Source organism: Filicampus tigris, chromosome 19 (genome assembly GCF_054856515.1).
Source record: "Filicampus tigris isolate MCC_2025a chromosome 19, RoL_Ftig_1.0, whole genome shotgun sequence".
Classification (NCBI taxonomy): domain Eukaryota; kingdom Metazoa; phylum Chordata; class Actinopteri; order Syngnathiformes; family Syngnathidae; genus Filicampus; species Filicampus tigris.
In genome coordinates, this window is record NC_141235.1 from 4,070,255 (window position 1) to 4,084,103 (window position 13,849).

At 41.7% G+C, this 13,849-nt stretch overlaps 3 protein-coding genes and 1 long non-coding RNA gene across 4 annotated transcripts; 1 reads left to right on the plus strand and 3 right to left on the minus strand.

The window, feature by feature from the left end:
- Positions 1-331: 331 nt before the first annotated feature.
- Positions 332-3,610, minus strand: LOC147128956 (sulfotransferase 1 family member D1-like). The gene is made up of 7 exons (XM_086017319.1): positions 3,413-3,610; positions 2,248-2,376; positions 1,547-1,644; positions 1,345-1,471; positions 1,184-1,278; positions 816-996; positions 332-664 (listed from the first exon to the last, which is right to left on the minus strand). Exons 1-7 carry the CDS (start codon positions 3,561-3,563, stop codon positions 552-554), a joined length of 894 nt encoding a protein of 297 aa, XP_085873445.1. The 5' UTR covers positions 3,564-3,610; the 3' UTR covers positions 332-551.
- LOC147128957 (uncharacterized) lies at positions 1,080-5,529 on the plus strand. The gene is made up of 4 exons (XR_015082671.1): positions 1,080-1,207; positions 4,518-4,632; positions 5,170-5,264; positions 5,369-5,529. It is a non-coding gene; the product is annotated as an uncharacterized LOC147128957 (long non-coding RNA).
- On the minus strand, positions 4,055-6,994 carry LOC147128958 (sulfotransferase 1B1-like). The gene is made up of 7 exons (XM_086017321.1): positions 6,811-6,994; positions 6,335-6,463; positions 6,008-6,105; positions 5,811-5,937; positions 5,654-5,748; positions 5,120-5,300; positions 4,055-4,578 (listed from the first exon to the last, which is right to left on the minus strand). Exons 1-7 carry the CDS (start codon positions 6,959-6,961, stop codon positions 4,466-4,468), a joined length of 894 nt encoding a protein of 297 aa, XP_085873447.1. The 5' UTR covers positions 6,962-6,994; the 3' UTR covers positions 4,055-4,465.
- A 948-nt stretch (positions 6,995-7,942) lies between these two features.
- On the minus strand, positions 7,943-12,675 carry LOC147128959 (sulfotransferase 1C2-like). The gene is made up of 7 exons (XM_086017318.1): positions 12,164-12,675; positions 11,947-12,075; positions 9,586-9,683; positions 9,342-9,468; positions 8,944-9,038; positions 8,593-8,773; positions 7,943-8,270 (listed from the first exon to the last, which is right to left on the minus strand). The coding sequence occupies exons 1-7, from the start codon at positions 12,348-12,350 to the stop codon at positions 8,158-8,160; spliced, it is 930 nt and encodes a 309-aa protein (XP_085873444.1). The 5' UTR covers positions 12,351-12,675; the 3' UTR covers positions 7,943-8,157.
- Between the last annotated feature and the right edge of the window lie 1,174 nt (positions 12,676-13,849).

Here is a 13,849-nt window from a genome sequence, read left to right on the forward strand (position 1 = left end):
GTAAATCTGTTTTGGAAAGAAGCAGTAGTTGGCCATTGGAGTCTTCATGTTCTTAAAGGTGGTGGAGGGAAACTTCTAACTCAGGCAGGACAGCGGCTCTCGATGGACCGGAGTTGACTTACGACTGTTCTAACTCATAACTCGACACCAGAGGTGGGCAACACTGCCGGTGGCCGTTATGAAAACAACAAGGCTAAGTTAAAATTCCAATTATGTTTGCACAAACTCTGGGCGTGAATATGTTTGCTTAGTCAACCATGCTTCTTCATGAGGTAAATTCGGCAGAGCCAAATATTGTTTTATTGCACAATATTGGACTGAAGTACAGTGGTGCCTTGAGATATAATTTTAATGCGTTCTGTGACCACGCGGAAACAACAAGAAAATGTTGATGTAGCTCTTTCATTATGGTGTGTATGATGTCCTTTCTCCTCTGTTTGATGACATATCATATTCTAGGTCCTGTTGCATCGGTTTTTCTGTCTGGAGCCTTCTGATGAATTTGTTTAAGTTGAAGCCAAGTAGGAGCCACCGAAACGCCGCAAAGCTCGTTAGAACTGTGCTCTAAATGGTATGTTGACTTGCTTCATTTTCTTCTCGTAGTCCTCGTCAAACTCTGCCAACTGCTCAGGCGTGAAATGTTTTTTCCAGTCACCGATTTCTCCTGTTGGGCACATAAAGAGGAAGAGACATGCTAAATTGGATCCATACTCCTACTTAAAGACGGTTATGACTAGTTAATCGCCATTTTGAAGAACGTTTTAAAATCGCAGACCGTGCGTAGTAGCTTAATAGTTACATCAAAGTTGAATGACCTTTTCTCATGAATTTGGAGATGGACTGATCGAAAATGTCTTTGGCAAAGAAGCTGTAGTTGAGCATCGGGTTGTCCTTCATGCTATTGAAGGTCGTCAGCTCCACAATGCGGCTGATGACGTCGTCAGAGAGGCTCAAGTCCAGGTACCTCATGATTCGTTCAATTTCGCGCCGAGGATTCTGGGGTTGGGCGCACAGAAAATGGAACTGGTTATACGTGTAGAATTATTATTTCGACAGGATTCCGCTCCCAGCCGATGCAAGCGACCACGAGAGGCTTGACAACATATAAACCACCGAGCCACTGAAAATCTTATCGAGTTCAAAGAAGCCGGCGAATGACTTGGCAGAGGACTTAAGTCCCGACCTCTTTCATGTCTTCGTAGAAGAGGTAAAGGATGTTCCTCCTCTCTCGTTCCTCCCAGTAAAGTTTGACGTGATCGTACCAGGAGCCCCATCCCACTGCAGAGAAAAACGTTCAGGAAGTCGCTCAAATGGTCCAGCGGTCGTCATGTCACTCATACTTACAATCTCCACGCATGAACTTGTGGATGTATGCCTCCCAGGGTCCGGGCTCCGGACTGATCAGACTCATGTGTAGAAAGTGGTAGTAGCTCACCAGGGTGTCCTTAGCATTGCGCGCAGTGTAGATCGTCTTTAAAAAAAATGATTAAATGAGGGGACGGTTCAGAGTTGTCAACCTTGCAGGTGCTTGACCACGTCAACTTACTTTGCACTTTTTTTCCCAAAAGCCGGCCGGAACCAGCTGAAGGGGCAGATGTGTCTTTATGATTCTTGGTGGATCCATTTCCTTCAGTTGATCAAAACCTGATGATTCATAGCAAATATATCGTAAAGTAAGAGAAGGTCAACCCAAACATTTTTTTTTTCAAGAATATGTTTTATGCAAGCCCACGAGTTGAAACAAGGCATTTTGATAAATATTGCGTTTGTGGAATAAGAGTTAATCCACTCGTTTTTAGCCATCTCTGGCGGCGGCCATTTTGTCACTTCTGTCGATTGAAAATGACATCACAACTGCTCAGGGCTCAGGTAACGACCAATCACGGCTGACCTGTTTTCTGAAGCTGATCCGTGATTGGTCGTTACCTGAGCCTTGAGCAATTGTGATGACAAAATGGCCGCCCCCTGAGATGTCTAAAAACGGGTGGATTTTGCTGCTTAACTCATATCGCACAAACGCAATATTAATCAGAAGGCCGTGTTTCAACTAGTGGTGCCTGCTGGGAACATATTCTTTAAAAAAATATATGTTTAGGTTGATTTCCACTTTGAGTATCAATGTATACTATTACTCCACTGGGCACAAAGTTTTCTCCTATATTTGTTCAACCTGTGTCCTGTGCTGAGAGGGTTCGTCAGTTGGAGTAGCAGTTACAGTCTAGTGAGACCCAATCGCGGTCGACTTACCTGATTGTTTGCATAGCTTAGTGGAAGCCTCGAGGAAAGGATGTCGCTTGACTATTGAAGATCGCCTTGAGTTCTCAGCATCGCCGTTATGAAGGAGCAGGTCAACGATCTCCTGGGTCCACGTGGTCCCTTATCAAATGCACAAGAACGCGTGACATCTAGATCTAGAACACCTTACAACGAATGACGTCATCGTTCGGAAAATATTCACACGTACTGGTTATCGTTTTGCGAACCTTGAGTCAAATCATATGAGCAATCTGAGCTTTTTGAACCAAAATGTGTACGCTTTCAACAATATCCGTGTTTTCACAGTTTTCACAGTTAACTCCTATTTATGTGTCATCTCACAATAGCTCTAAAAAAAAAAAACTCTGGTACTGATTGTGAACTGTGCATGAATATACCTTTTTATAAAACAACTTAGGATCTAGAAATCATTTGAAACGTACATACATTTCCATTTGGAAATCTTCACAAGCAACAATGAATTGAAATGTATGAGCTGTCTATATAAAAATAAAATTTTATTGTATTGTATTGTATTCATTAGATGAATGCAAAATTAAACAGGCAGTGTTAGCTTAGCGTTGGGTGAATCCCCCTCCGCTGTCAATAAGTACCATTTAAACCGCAGCCTTTGCGATTGCATAATCAATCACATATATTGCAAATGCACTTAATCGTTAAGCCCTAGTCTACATGAACAATTAGAAACTCCCCTCCGGCTATTAGCATGCATCAAATTTGCTTGTGCATCTCACAAAAACATTTGAATAAAAAAACACCCCCTGTAACTTCACAAACTCATTTTTAACTGCACATTTGCACATGAAATTACTTGCCACACAACTTATGCCAAGTCAATATTATATCGGTGACAAAGCCCCGAGAACAAATATGCACTTGAATACTCAGAATGTCTCAAAAGGGAGAAATTCTGCCTATTTCCACGTTCCAATTCTGCCTAATAGATAGCTTTCCTCGTTCCGTATAGTAGGAACCGTTTGCATGCCCTGTATTGCTCTTTTTATCTCTAGGCAGCACGAGTTGTAGCATATATGACAAAAAGTCTGTTTTGTTTTTTTTCAAGCTGCAAACTCCCCCCCTTTAAGCCAAAAAGGTCGTTCGACGACCGCAAGAAGAAGCGTGACGATTATCAAACCTGATTTGGGATAGGTGGCGACGAGAATGTCCGACGGATCAGGAGAGAAATCAGACACGGCTTCAAAGGCTCCGGCGATGTGGTCCGGAAGAGAAATCCCTTTTACTTTGACAATGAGGGAGCGACGGATGACAGGCAGGTTGTCTGACATGGCAGCGGTCAATATGTGTTGTGGAAGAAGAAACACTAACTGCTGTAGCTATTTCAGTTTGGTTGTTCTGTATGAAGACATTTCTCCTCCGCACGTTTTATAAACATAAAAATATGGGTGTGTGTATGAATATCTTCCTCACAGCTCATTCGGATCTGTTTAAAATTCCATCAAACCCTCCGAGTGCTTTGTCAACAGCAACACATAAATTGTAAAGAGGAGACGCCTCAAGGTGCTGTTTGTCATTACGTGTTGGTAGGATGATTCATTGATCTGTTTGTTTCTAACAAAAATTTCACCTATTGGGGGATCGGAGCCAAAAGATCTTTGTTTTGTTTTTTTCTGAAATTTTAGAGATCACAAAGTGACCAAATAATCCAAAGCGACACACATCTTCTCGAATGGAGCGTTTTTTTATTTTTATTTTTTTATTGCATGTCATTGTCAACATATCGATTACATATTGATGGCTGTCAATAAATCAGGGAAACACTCAAATTGGTCAGGCTCTTGTTAGGTACAATCAGTATCGTGACAATCAAACATTGTATAATTTTTTTAAATACTTCCCAAAATGTGCTTGTATTACAAATTTTGGGCTACTGCTCCATTGAAGGATTTTCTACTATTAACCAAAGTGTAAATGTATTTGCATACTTTTCACGTGACCTCTTTATCTAGTGATCCAAATGACATCTCTTTTGCAGGCTTAACTGTAGATTTTTTGGGGGGAGAATTTGTTTCAACCAAGAAGCAAACACAACACGTTGTTGTGTAGCGTTTTAGCTAGCATCCCACAACCACGAAACAAAACTTCACATTTATTTTACTCTGACGTTATAACAAGAAGCAACGGTGAAATAACTCAAACCAATCAGAAGCCACTGGAATTCGGCACGCTATTACAACTGTGTTCTAAACTGTATGTTGACTTCCTTCATTTTCTTCTCATAGTCCTCGTCAAACTCTGCTGACTGCTCGGGAGTAAAATGATTTTTCCAATCACCAACTATTCCTGTTGTGGACAAACAAACGGAAAAGACACACCAGTTTGTTATGACGAACCTAGGTAGGTACCAACACACAAACACACACTTGGTGAGTCACTTTAAAGTGGAACATTTTTTTTTCCAGAGTATGTTTGTGTATTGCGTTTGTGGAATAAGTGTTAATCCACTCGTTTTTAGCCATCTCTGGGGGTGGCCATTTTGTCACTTCTGTCGACTGAAAATGACATCACAACTACTCAGGGTTCAGGTGAGCCGTGATTGGTCGTTACCTGAGCCCTGAGCAGTTGTGATGTCATTTTCAGTCGACAGAAGTGACAAAATGGCCGCCGGCAGAGGTGGCTAAAAACGGGTGGATTAACTCTTATCCCGCAATATTTATCAGAATGCCTCGTTTCAGCCAGTGGGCCCTGATAGACCATATTCTGGGAAAAAAAAAATGTTTGGGTTGACTTCCCCTTCAAAAGAAAATGAATGAATATTTATCGCAATTGTGAACATCAGTTGAAACGTGTCTATAGTTGCATTATTACATAAAGGTTTAATGACCTTTTCTCATAAATTTGGAGATGGATTGATTATACATCTCTTGTGGAAAGGTGCTGTAGTTAGCCATCGGATTCTCCTTCATGCTCTTGAATGTCGTCAGCTCCACGATGCGGCTGATGACGTCATCAGAGAGGGACAAGTCCAGGTACCTCATGATTCGCTCCACTTCACGCCGAGGATTCTGGCCAAGGGAAACGAAAGGAGAACAACAGAGTCAGTTATGCGTTCCGAAATATTGTTTATGTCCAGGCTACGATGACCCTCATGAATCCCCTGCCACACACAACGCAGCGAAAGTGCAGCACCGCAAACTCATCTCGAGCCCAAGAAGCTCCTGTCGAAATCAAAGGGCAGGAGGAGCCCATCTGGCACCGGCATCACCTCAAACAAGCGCCTTGATAAGGACCCGAATGCAAGGTGAGAGTAACAATGTGCTGCAAGCTCTTCCTTGCCCGATTTGCCAAAGCCACGTCGAGAATCGGACTTATTAACGGAGAAGTACTGATGTACTTGGGGGAGGTATTAGCTCACTACCTCTTTCATGTCTTCATAGAAGAGGTAAAGGATGTTCCGCTTTTCTTGTTCCTCCCAGTAAGCTTTCACGTGATCGTGCCAGTAGCCCCACGCCACTGCCGGGACAACATTTCGGAAGTCGCTCAAACGGTCCAGTTTTCATGTCACTCATACTTACATTCTCCTCTCATGAACCTGTGGATGAAACTCTCCCATGTTCCGGGCTCGGGACTGGCCAAATTCATCTGATGGAAGTGGTAGAAGCTCACGATGGTGTCCTTAGCGTTGCGCGCGACGTAGATGGTCTTTAAAACACACGTGGGCGTTCTGAAATGAGGCTTGGCTCTCAGTTGCCATCCGTGCAGGTTGACTTACTTTGCACTTTTTTTCCCAAAAGCCGGCCGGGATCAGCTGAAGCGGAAGATGCGTCTTAATGATTCTCGGTGGATCCATTTCCTTCAGTTGATCTAGACCTGTTGATTTACAGCCAATACATCTTCATGTAAGTGTCAATCTACGGTGGTACTTTCAAGTGTATTGGACATGCTTTTTTTTTTTTCTTTTTTACAAATTTTAATATGTTGTGTTCATTTCAATGAATTTTCCAATATATTTCTTTAAACTTCTCCCAAAGGTGAGTACTCGACAATTCAATGGTAAAAACTTGAACAATCTGAAGGAATTGAATTGGGGTCCACACACCTGATTTGGGACGTATTCGATTGGAAGCCTCGAGTAAAGCAGCTCGCATTGTTACCGGGGCTCGTTTGCAGCTGTCAACATCTCCGTTATGAAGAAGTAGGTCAATTATCTCCACGGTCCAGGTTGAGCCTTATTACCCAAAGGCACAAAAACATGAAATTAAATGCCTAGGATATGTCCGTTTTGTTGATTATGGCGACGCCATGTGCACAAAAACGGCAATGTTTTGACAAAAGTCAACCACATTTCCCTTTTTTTTTAATTATTTTTTTTTAATTAAGGTTGAATTCTTGCCCGGTGTTGCTTTAAAATGAATGATATCATGCATCGATCACATTCACAGGGTACATATAGAGAAACAACCATTCACACTCACATGTACATGTACATACTGTGCTACCCTAAATGGCATCATTCTTAAGTGACACATTAAGCCCCCCCAAAAATTGCCCAAGAACCACAAAAAGTTATCAAACCTGATTTGGGGTAGGCAACAATTAGGATATCCGACGGAAGAGGACAGAAAGCGGACACTGCGTCATAGTTTTGGGCGATGTGGTCCGGAAGGTGAATTCCTTTTACTGGGACCAAGAGGGAGTGAGGTTTAACAGTCTGGTTGTCTGCCATGACCGAGGTCAAAACGTTTTGGGGAACAACAGAAAATAGCTGCTTTAGCTCTTTCGCGAAGGTAATTCGGAATGAAGTCCTTTCTCCTCTTTTGGTCATATAAGTCCTGCGGCATCTGAATATTTGCCTTGGGTTGGTTTACAACCCACAAAACCCGCAATGAAAAGTGTCAACAGCACCACACCCAAAATAGAATCAAAAGAGTCGAAAGGTGTTTTTTCGTCCCGCCAAGGTGGCAGGCCGACTGCTTATCTGATTATCGGATTGTTCGTAACCCAAACCTTTCATCTCTACCCTACTCTTAACCGATAACGCTAAACTATTATCTGGGCTTTAAGATGGGACGGGCCCCTCATGATATGATCAAGACATTTACCTGGATTTGTATATTTTAATCACTTTTTCCTGCTCTTCTTTTTTTTTTTCTTTGACAAGAAACCTTCCCAACGCGTTCCTGCGCAGGATGATTAGTCTCGATAGCTTTCTCGCTACCGAAAAATTTTTTTTTTGGGGTGATATTATCCTCCACTTTTAACAAGCAACAAAAAGAAAGTAGTAGTAGCTCACAACGGTGTCGATATAGATAATCTTTAACTCGTTCACTTGTCTTTTTCCACAGTTGCAGCCATTCAATCCCAGGAATTTATTAATATTTTTTTTCTTTTTTTTTTTTTTTTAAACGTTCTGCGTTCATCCCTGCAGGTGCTCGGCAGCATCACCCTACAATGTTTGTTTAGTCAACCATGTCTTTCATGGAGTAAATATGTACAGTCAATATTGTGATAAGCCAATTACATTGCATTAATTCCTCAAATAATTCCTAAAGGACTGCGCCTTGCATAATTATGAAGCACAATGGAGTTAGCTTGTGCGTGAAATACGCTATATAAATCAAACTGCCTTGCCTTGCCTAATTTCGTCACGCGGCACTGTATTCCCACGTTAACCACAATCGTCCTATAAACTGAGGAGCCACTAGAGCAGTGTTTCTCAACCTTTATTGAGCAAAGGCACAAATTTCACATTGAAAAAAAAAAACCACGGCACACCTCTTAGCAAGACGATTCACAAAAAGTGGATATACGGGTAAATGATGTACCTTTTGCCTCTAATGGAAGAACATTTAATTGTTTTATGTTTTATGAGAAGCAACAATGGAGAAATCATAGGAGGCCGCTGAATGGACGCAAAGCCTGTTATAAGTGTGTTCTGAACGGGATGTTGACTTGCTTCATTTTCTTCTCGTAGTCCTCATCAAACTCTGCTGACTGCTCAGCTGTGAAATGATTTTTCCAATCCCCGACTTCTCCTGTTGAGGACCAAAAAAAAAAAAAAAAAAAAGAAGATATCCGAAAAATTATCTTCAAATATGTCAAATGTATTTGGAAAAAGCATCAGAGGAGCAGTTTTTAATTATCCCACAAATTCTTAGCAACTGATAATAAACGATTATTAGAATGTTGTGCCCTAATTCTTCATAAATTTATGACAGTCAAAACTCAACTCAACTGTATTTATAAAGCGCAAGTTCCCCACGCATGTTCAACAACTGCAGATGAAAATGTAGTAACTCTCAAGACCTCTAGAGGTCACCGCTTTCCTATGACTGGACTAAACTCATGTTGAATGACCTTTTCTCATGAAGTTGGAGATGGACTGGTCAAAAACAGTCTGGGGAATGCAGGAGTAGTTGGCCATTGGGTTCTCCTTCATGTTTTTGAAGGTCGTCAACTCCACGATGTGGCTGATGACATCATCGGAGAGGGACAAGTCCAGGTACCTCATGATACGTTCCACTTCACGTCTGGGATTCTGCATGAACAAGTAACACGCATGTGTGTGTGTGTATGAATTTATATATGTGCAAAGTATATACTTTTATATCTATATGCATATATGTATGCATACGTGTATCTCTCTCTCGCTCTCACGCTCTCTCTCTCTCTCTCTCTCTCTACTGTATATGTATAAATTGAAACTACCTCTTTCATGTCTTCATAGAAGATGTAAAGAATGTTCCTCTTTTCTCGTTCCTCCCAGTAACCTTTCACGTGATCGTACCAGGAGCCCCACGACACTGCCAATAGAGCACAAGTAGTGTGTGGCAAATCATCCAATTGCACGAAATGGATCCCAAACGTAATATTTTCCACAGGTTTATCTTGTGCCGTTATCCGTGCCAGCGATGCATTAGGACATACAGAACAATTAAATGCTGCTTGATGGCAGAAGGAACCAGTAACCTGTTACCATTTATAAAAAAAAAACCCAAACATTTTTACAAGTGTTAAGCTAAAAGAGGGTCCGATTTCCCACGGAGTAAGTACATTTGTGGGTACATTTGTATTTGAAATGGGCTGCACGATACTTCTCCACTTACATTCTCCACGCATGAATTTGTGGATGTAGCCCTCCCAAGGCCCCGGCTCGGGCTGAGTCATATTCATGCGATCAAAGTAGTAGTAGCTCACCATGTTGTCCTTTGCATTGCGTGCGACATAGATAGTCTGTAAACATGATAGAGAGTGAAAACCGCAATGCAAAGAACGCCGTCAATGAGAGCTCAAGTGGTTAGGTGGTTTTCGTCTCGTTACAGTATGTAATCCCTACTTACGTCAACTTACTTTGCACTTGTTTTCCCAAAATGCAGTCGGAACCAGTTGAAATGGCAGATGTGTCTTAATGATTCTCGGGGGAGCCATTTTTTCCAGAAGCTGAAGACCTGAGAATTTACATTGAAAAAAAAAAAAGGGGGGGTGGGGGGGGGGGGACTACAGATGTGACCTTGACATTTGCGATAAAGCAGAGGTCGACCGTATAACCTCGTCCACAGGTTACACTGGATTCATTGAAAAATACCGCCACCTTTTGGCGTATATGTGGCAGTGCAACTCCAGCCACTCCCAAGTTTTTAATCATCTAGTTCAGTTCAAATTAGCTCAGTATCAGTATTGTTCGGTATTTTGCTCACGGATACTTCGACATGGTTACAATGGCCGGGGATCGAACCCACAACCTCCGGGTTGGGGAAAACGACCACTCTACAAATTTGAATCAGAGATGGCTTTATGTATCCCGAAACCTGAATGGATTTATGATGACCATTTAAAAAAAAATGTCTTTACTTTTTTCTCAAGCACATGAGGTTTTTGAGATTTTCATTTTTTTGTTTTTAAGCTTGCGCAATATGGAATTTACCATGTGTTGTCATTTATAGCGATGACGTTTCAGAAAAAAAAATCCACCTGGTGCTGAACCTAACCTTGATTTAATTTAATTTTTTTTTTTTTTACAAATTTGTTGACCAGTGTTATTTAGGAACATTATTTAAAGGTTGTTAGCTCACTGCTTTTCTGTCCTTAATGTGAAATTACCATTTGCTCTAGCAGGACACAAAAGTTACTCAAATACATGATAGATTATCAAATCATGGACATCCAGTTCATAAACTGATGTTAAAGAATCCAGAGAATACAAATCTACCACAACTATTTGACAAGGAGTTGTATGCCTGACTGCCCATCAATAAAATTGTTTGCAATATTTTACTCTGACAATTGGTGACCCATTTGGGGAAAATATGACAAAAGCTCTCGGTATTATGAAGCTTATTTCAAAAGCACTTCCAACTACAAACGCAATACAGTACTCTTGTTAACAATATAATTCTCTTGTACCTATCGAGGAGTGACATTTAAGTAGTTCCTCGGCAGCCTTTCGCTTCTCCGGAATATTCAAATGTGTTTTCTCACAATCTCATCTTTCCTTACCATGTAAGAATTTTCCAATCGGGTTTGCCCATTGAAGTGAGAAGCACAAGAGAGCAAGTGCGGCTGGCCCTTTGTGGGATGCAGCCACGCTTCCTGCCTGGAAGGACCCAGATAGTTGTAGCTAAACAGATTGCCTTCCTTCTTGTGGCTGGCATGCCAATAAGCCTGCTCCTCCGTTTGATTGCAGTCACTTTCGACTGGAGAATGCAAAGTCAGGCTGCGCGTGTGCGCACATGTGCCAATTTGTCTTCCGGACAAACCATGAGGGGAAAAGCTGCTTTCCTACTATTTGGTATGTTTATGGTTGTAGCTTGCAGTGATGCGCTGCACCATGCCGAGGGCTGTTTTTCTATGCAAGGGTCATTTCAGTTTTTATAAAGTCAGATGAGAAAAAATGGAATCAAAACAGCAAGAGCGTTTGCTGTTGATTGTTTTGAGAATCGGCCGGCAGAACAGATCAAATGCTCTCGCCGCAGGACCTTGTTCGAAAATGTCCCCCCCCCCCCCCATCTAAGGTAACCAAAATGACTCTCACTATGACGTGGTGCAGAGCAGCATGTGTCCGGCGCCGCGGGTCCTGTTTGGGGTCGTGGGAAAGCTGGAGTCTTTACTTACATCTTCCATTGGTTGCCAGTCAGCTGCCGGGCAATTGTGAATGGGGGCATTGAGCGGGAACTGATCCCTGTATGTGAATCACTACACTACAGAAGGTCCAAAGTAAAATATTTAAAAGTGAAATTAAAACAATTGAATTGAAAATAAGATGTAAAAATACACGTTTGGTATTCGTATGGGCATTCGCCACCAAATGGACTCGAGTGGGTTACTCAATGTACTTTTGCTGAAAAAGACATCATCGTCCGTCAAATGAAACATCCAATTTGCTCAAAATGGAGTGCATTTATTTCGATCGTGCTTTATCTTGATCATACAAATCCATATTCACGTATCTCATTCAAACGTATCCGATTTTGCAACACTGATTCAATATCGATTGGCGAGCCGTGGGCAAGGAAATGTGCTAAAAAAAACAACCAAAAAAACGGAAGCGCCTGAACTGTCAAACGCCAATTACCTCAAATCTGTCTTAATGATTTCTGAAGCAAATTAGAGTAAATGAAGTGCAGTGCCTTTTATCATTATCACTTCAGAATAAAAAGGCTACGCTTTGTTTCATATCCAGTGAGACATATTTCAACAACACGCAGCGCATACCTGAGGGGATCGGTGGTGGGCTGCAGATCTCCAGGAAAGGACTGCGAACCGGCGTGGGGGCTCGTCTGCAGGCCTCCGCATCACCGTTGTGAAGAAGTAGATCGACTATCTCCTGGGTCCATGTTGTCCCTTCAACCCGCCCCAAAAGTACAAGAGCACAATTAATGACATCATTCCATCATGTGAATGTGGTGAGTAGCGGCACATTTTGTCGGACCCGCTTTTGGGTAGGTGGCGATGAGGATGTCCGAGTTGTCGGGAGAGAAAGCTGAGACGGCGTCAAAGTTTTTGGCAATGAGGCTCATTAAAGGAATTCCTTTCACGGGGATGAGCGGGAAGCGAGACATGGCGCTTTCAGCCTCCTGGATGGCATCGCGGTAGGAAAACTCCTTGTCCTTTGACATGGCTGGAGTCAAAAAGTTTCAGGGGACAGACAAAACTGCTGCAAAAAATACACTAAGCTGTTTTTTTCTGGAGTCCTTTCTCTTCTTCTGTCCGATATTCAGCTGGGCCTCGACTTTGAATCTTTTCTTGGAAGTCCTTTCCTCGATGGACTATCTCTTTCGTCAAGTCCACTAACATCTGGACTTTGCCTCTACGAGCTCCCGTGGGCTAGCCTTCCAGCCTCTCTGACATGTGAGTCTCAGTGGGCTGTCCCAACAGCATTTTGTTGTAAACAGAGTGCAGAGAAGCCTTCAGCTGTACTGTAAGTTCCCTCCTCTTGATACTTTATCAAGTATTTCCTGTGTAACTGGAGGGGAAGGACAAGGAGGGTCTTGTGTAAGCGCCAGGGCCCGACAAAAAGAAAACTTATGGTCACTGGCTCAATTGCACAATTTAAATGAAACTTGCGGTGGATTCATCAGCATTATATTTTAATTGGAGAGGTAAACTGCTTTCCTTCTATACTTTTGGCAACAAGTTAGGACTCCGAGTCAAGTCAAAGCATCTGTTTTTTTCCCCACGGGTCGCTGTCCTGTGTTGTTAAAGCATGACCACAAGACGGTTCGCAATGATTAAATCAAGATTATCAGTGCATAGTCTGGTTATGCATCAGGACAGTCTGCAGAATGAAAGTCATGTTGTGAGGACAGTCGGCCTCTGCAGCAACTGTTTAGAATTGGCGTCTTGTCAAAGGCTGGAACAATGTTTTCATTGAAAACAAGCTCAGAAAGATTTGGCCACAAAGCACTGTGTTATTAAACCCCCAAAAAAACCATCTGGAATGAGACAATGGACTCTTTGCATGTCTCTGTGTTGAGAAATGACACACAATGGCACACCAACATCTAATCTTAACTTCAGATCAGACTGTAAAAGACCTTTATTTTGTCACAAAAGATTCAGACAGTGGATAAACAATTACAGACCTAAAAGGAACGGCCCAGGGATGGATAAACTAATTTCTAATTACTACAAATCATTTTAGAATGCATCTTTTAACAATTCCTCTTTAAGTACTTTGGTTGTTTTTGTTTTTGCACTACCAAAGCTATACACTGAAACAGTTTCAATGGCCTAAAGAAATGCTACACTCGTGTGACCTGATCAAATTCTAATATAAGAAGCATTTATTTGTATTATACTGTTAACACCTGTCTATTCATTTAAATGTTTATCATTTTATTTTTTTCCATTTTGTTTAATTTAAGTCAAGTCAAAAAGTCAAGACACATTTATTTAAATAGTGCAGCCACTGCTTGATCACCAGAAAGTCTCATAGGGCTCCATGTGAAAAACACATACATCCGAGGTATATTTTTCAGTTACCGTTAACTCTATCAATTATTTGCTAATTAGGTGACAACGTTAGCATACTGTAGCTAATGCTTTGTTTTGATAGCGTCTCCACTGATGTTTCTCAATGAGCACTTTGTGAGTTAATAAAAGAGGGAAATTATTT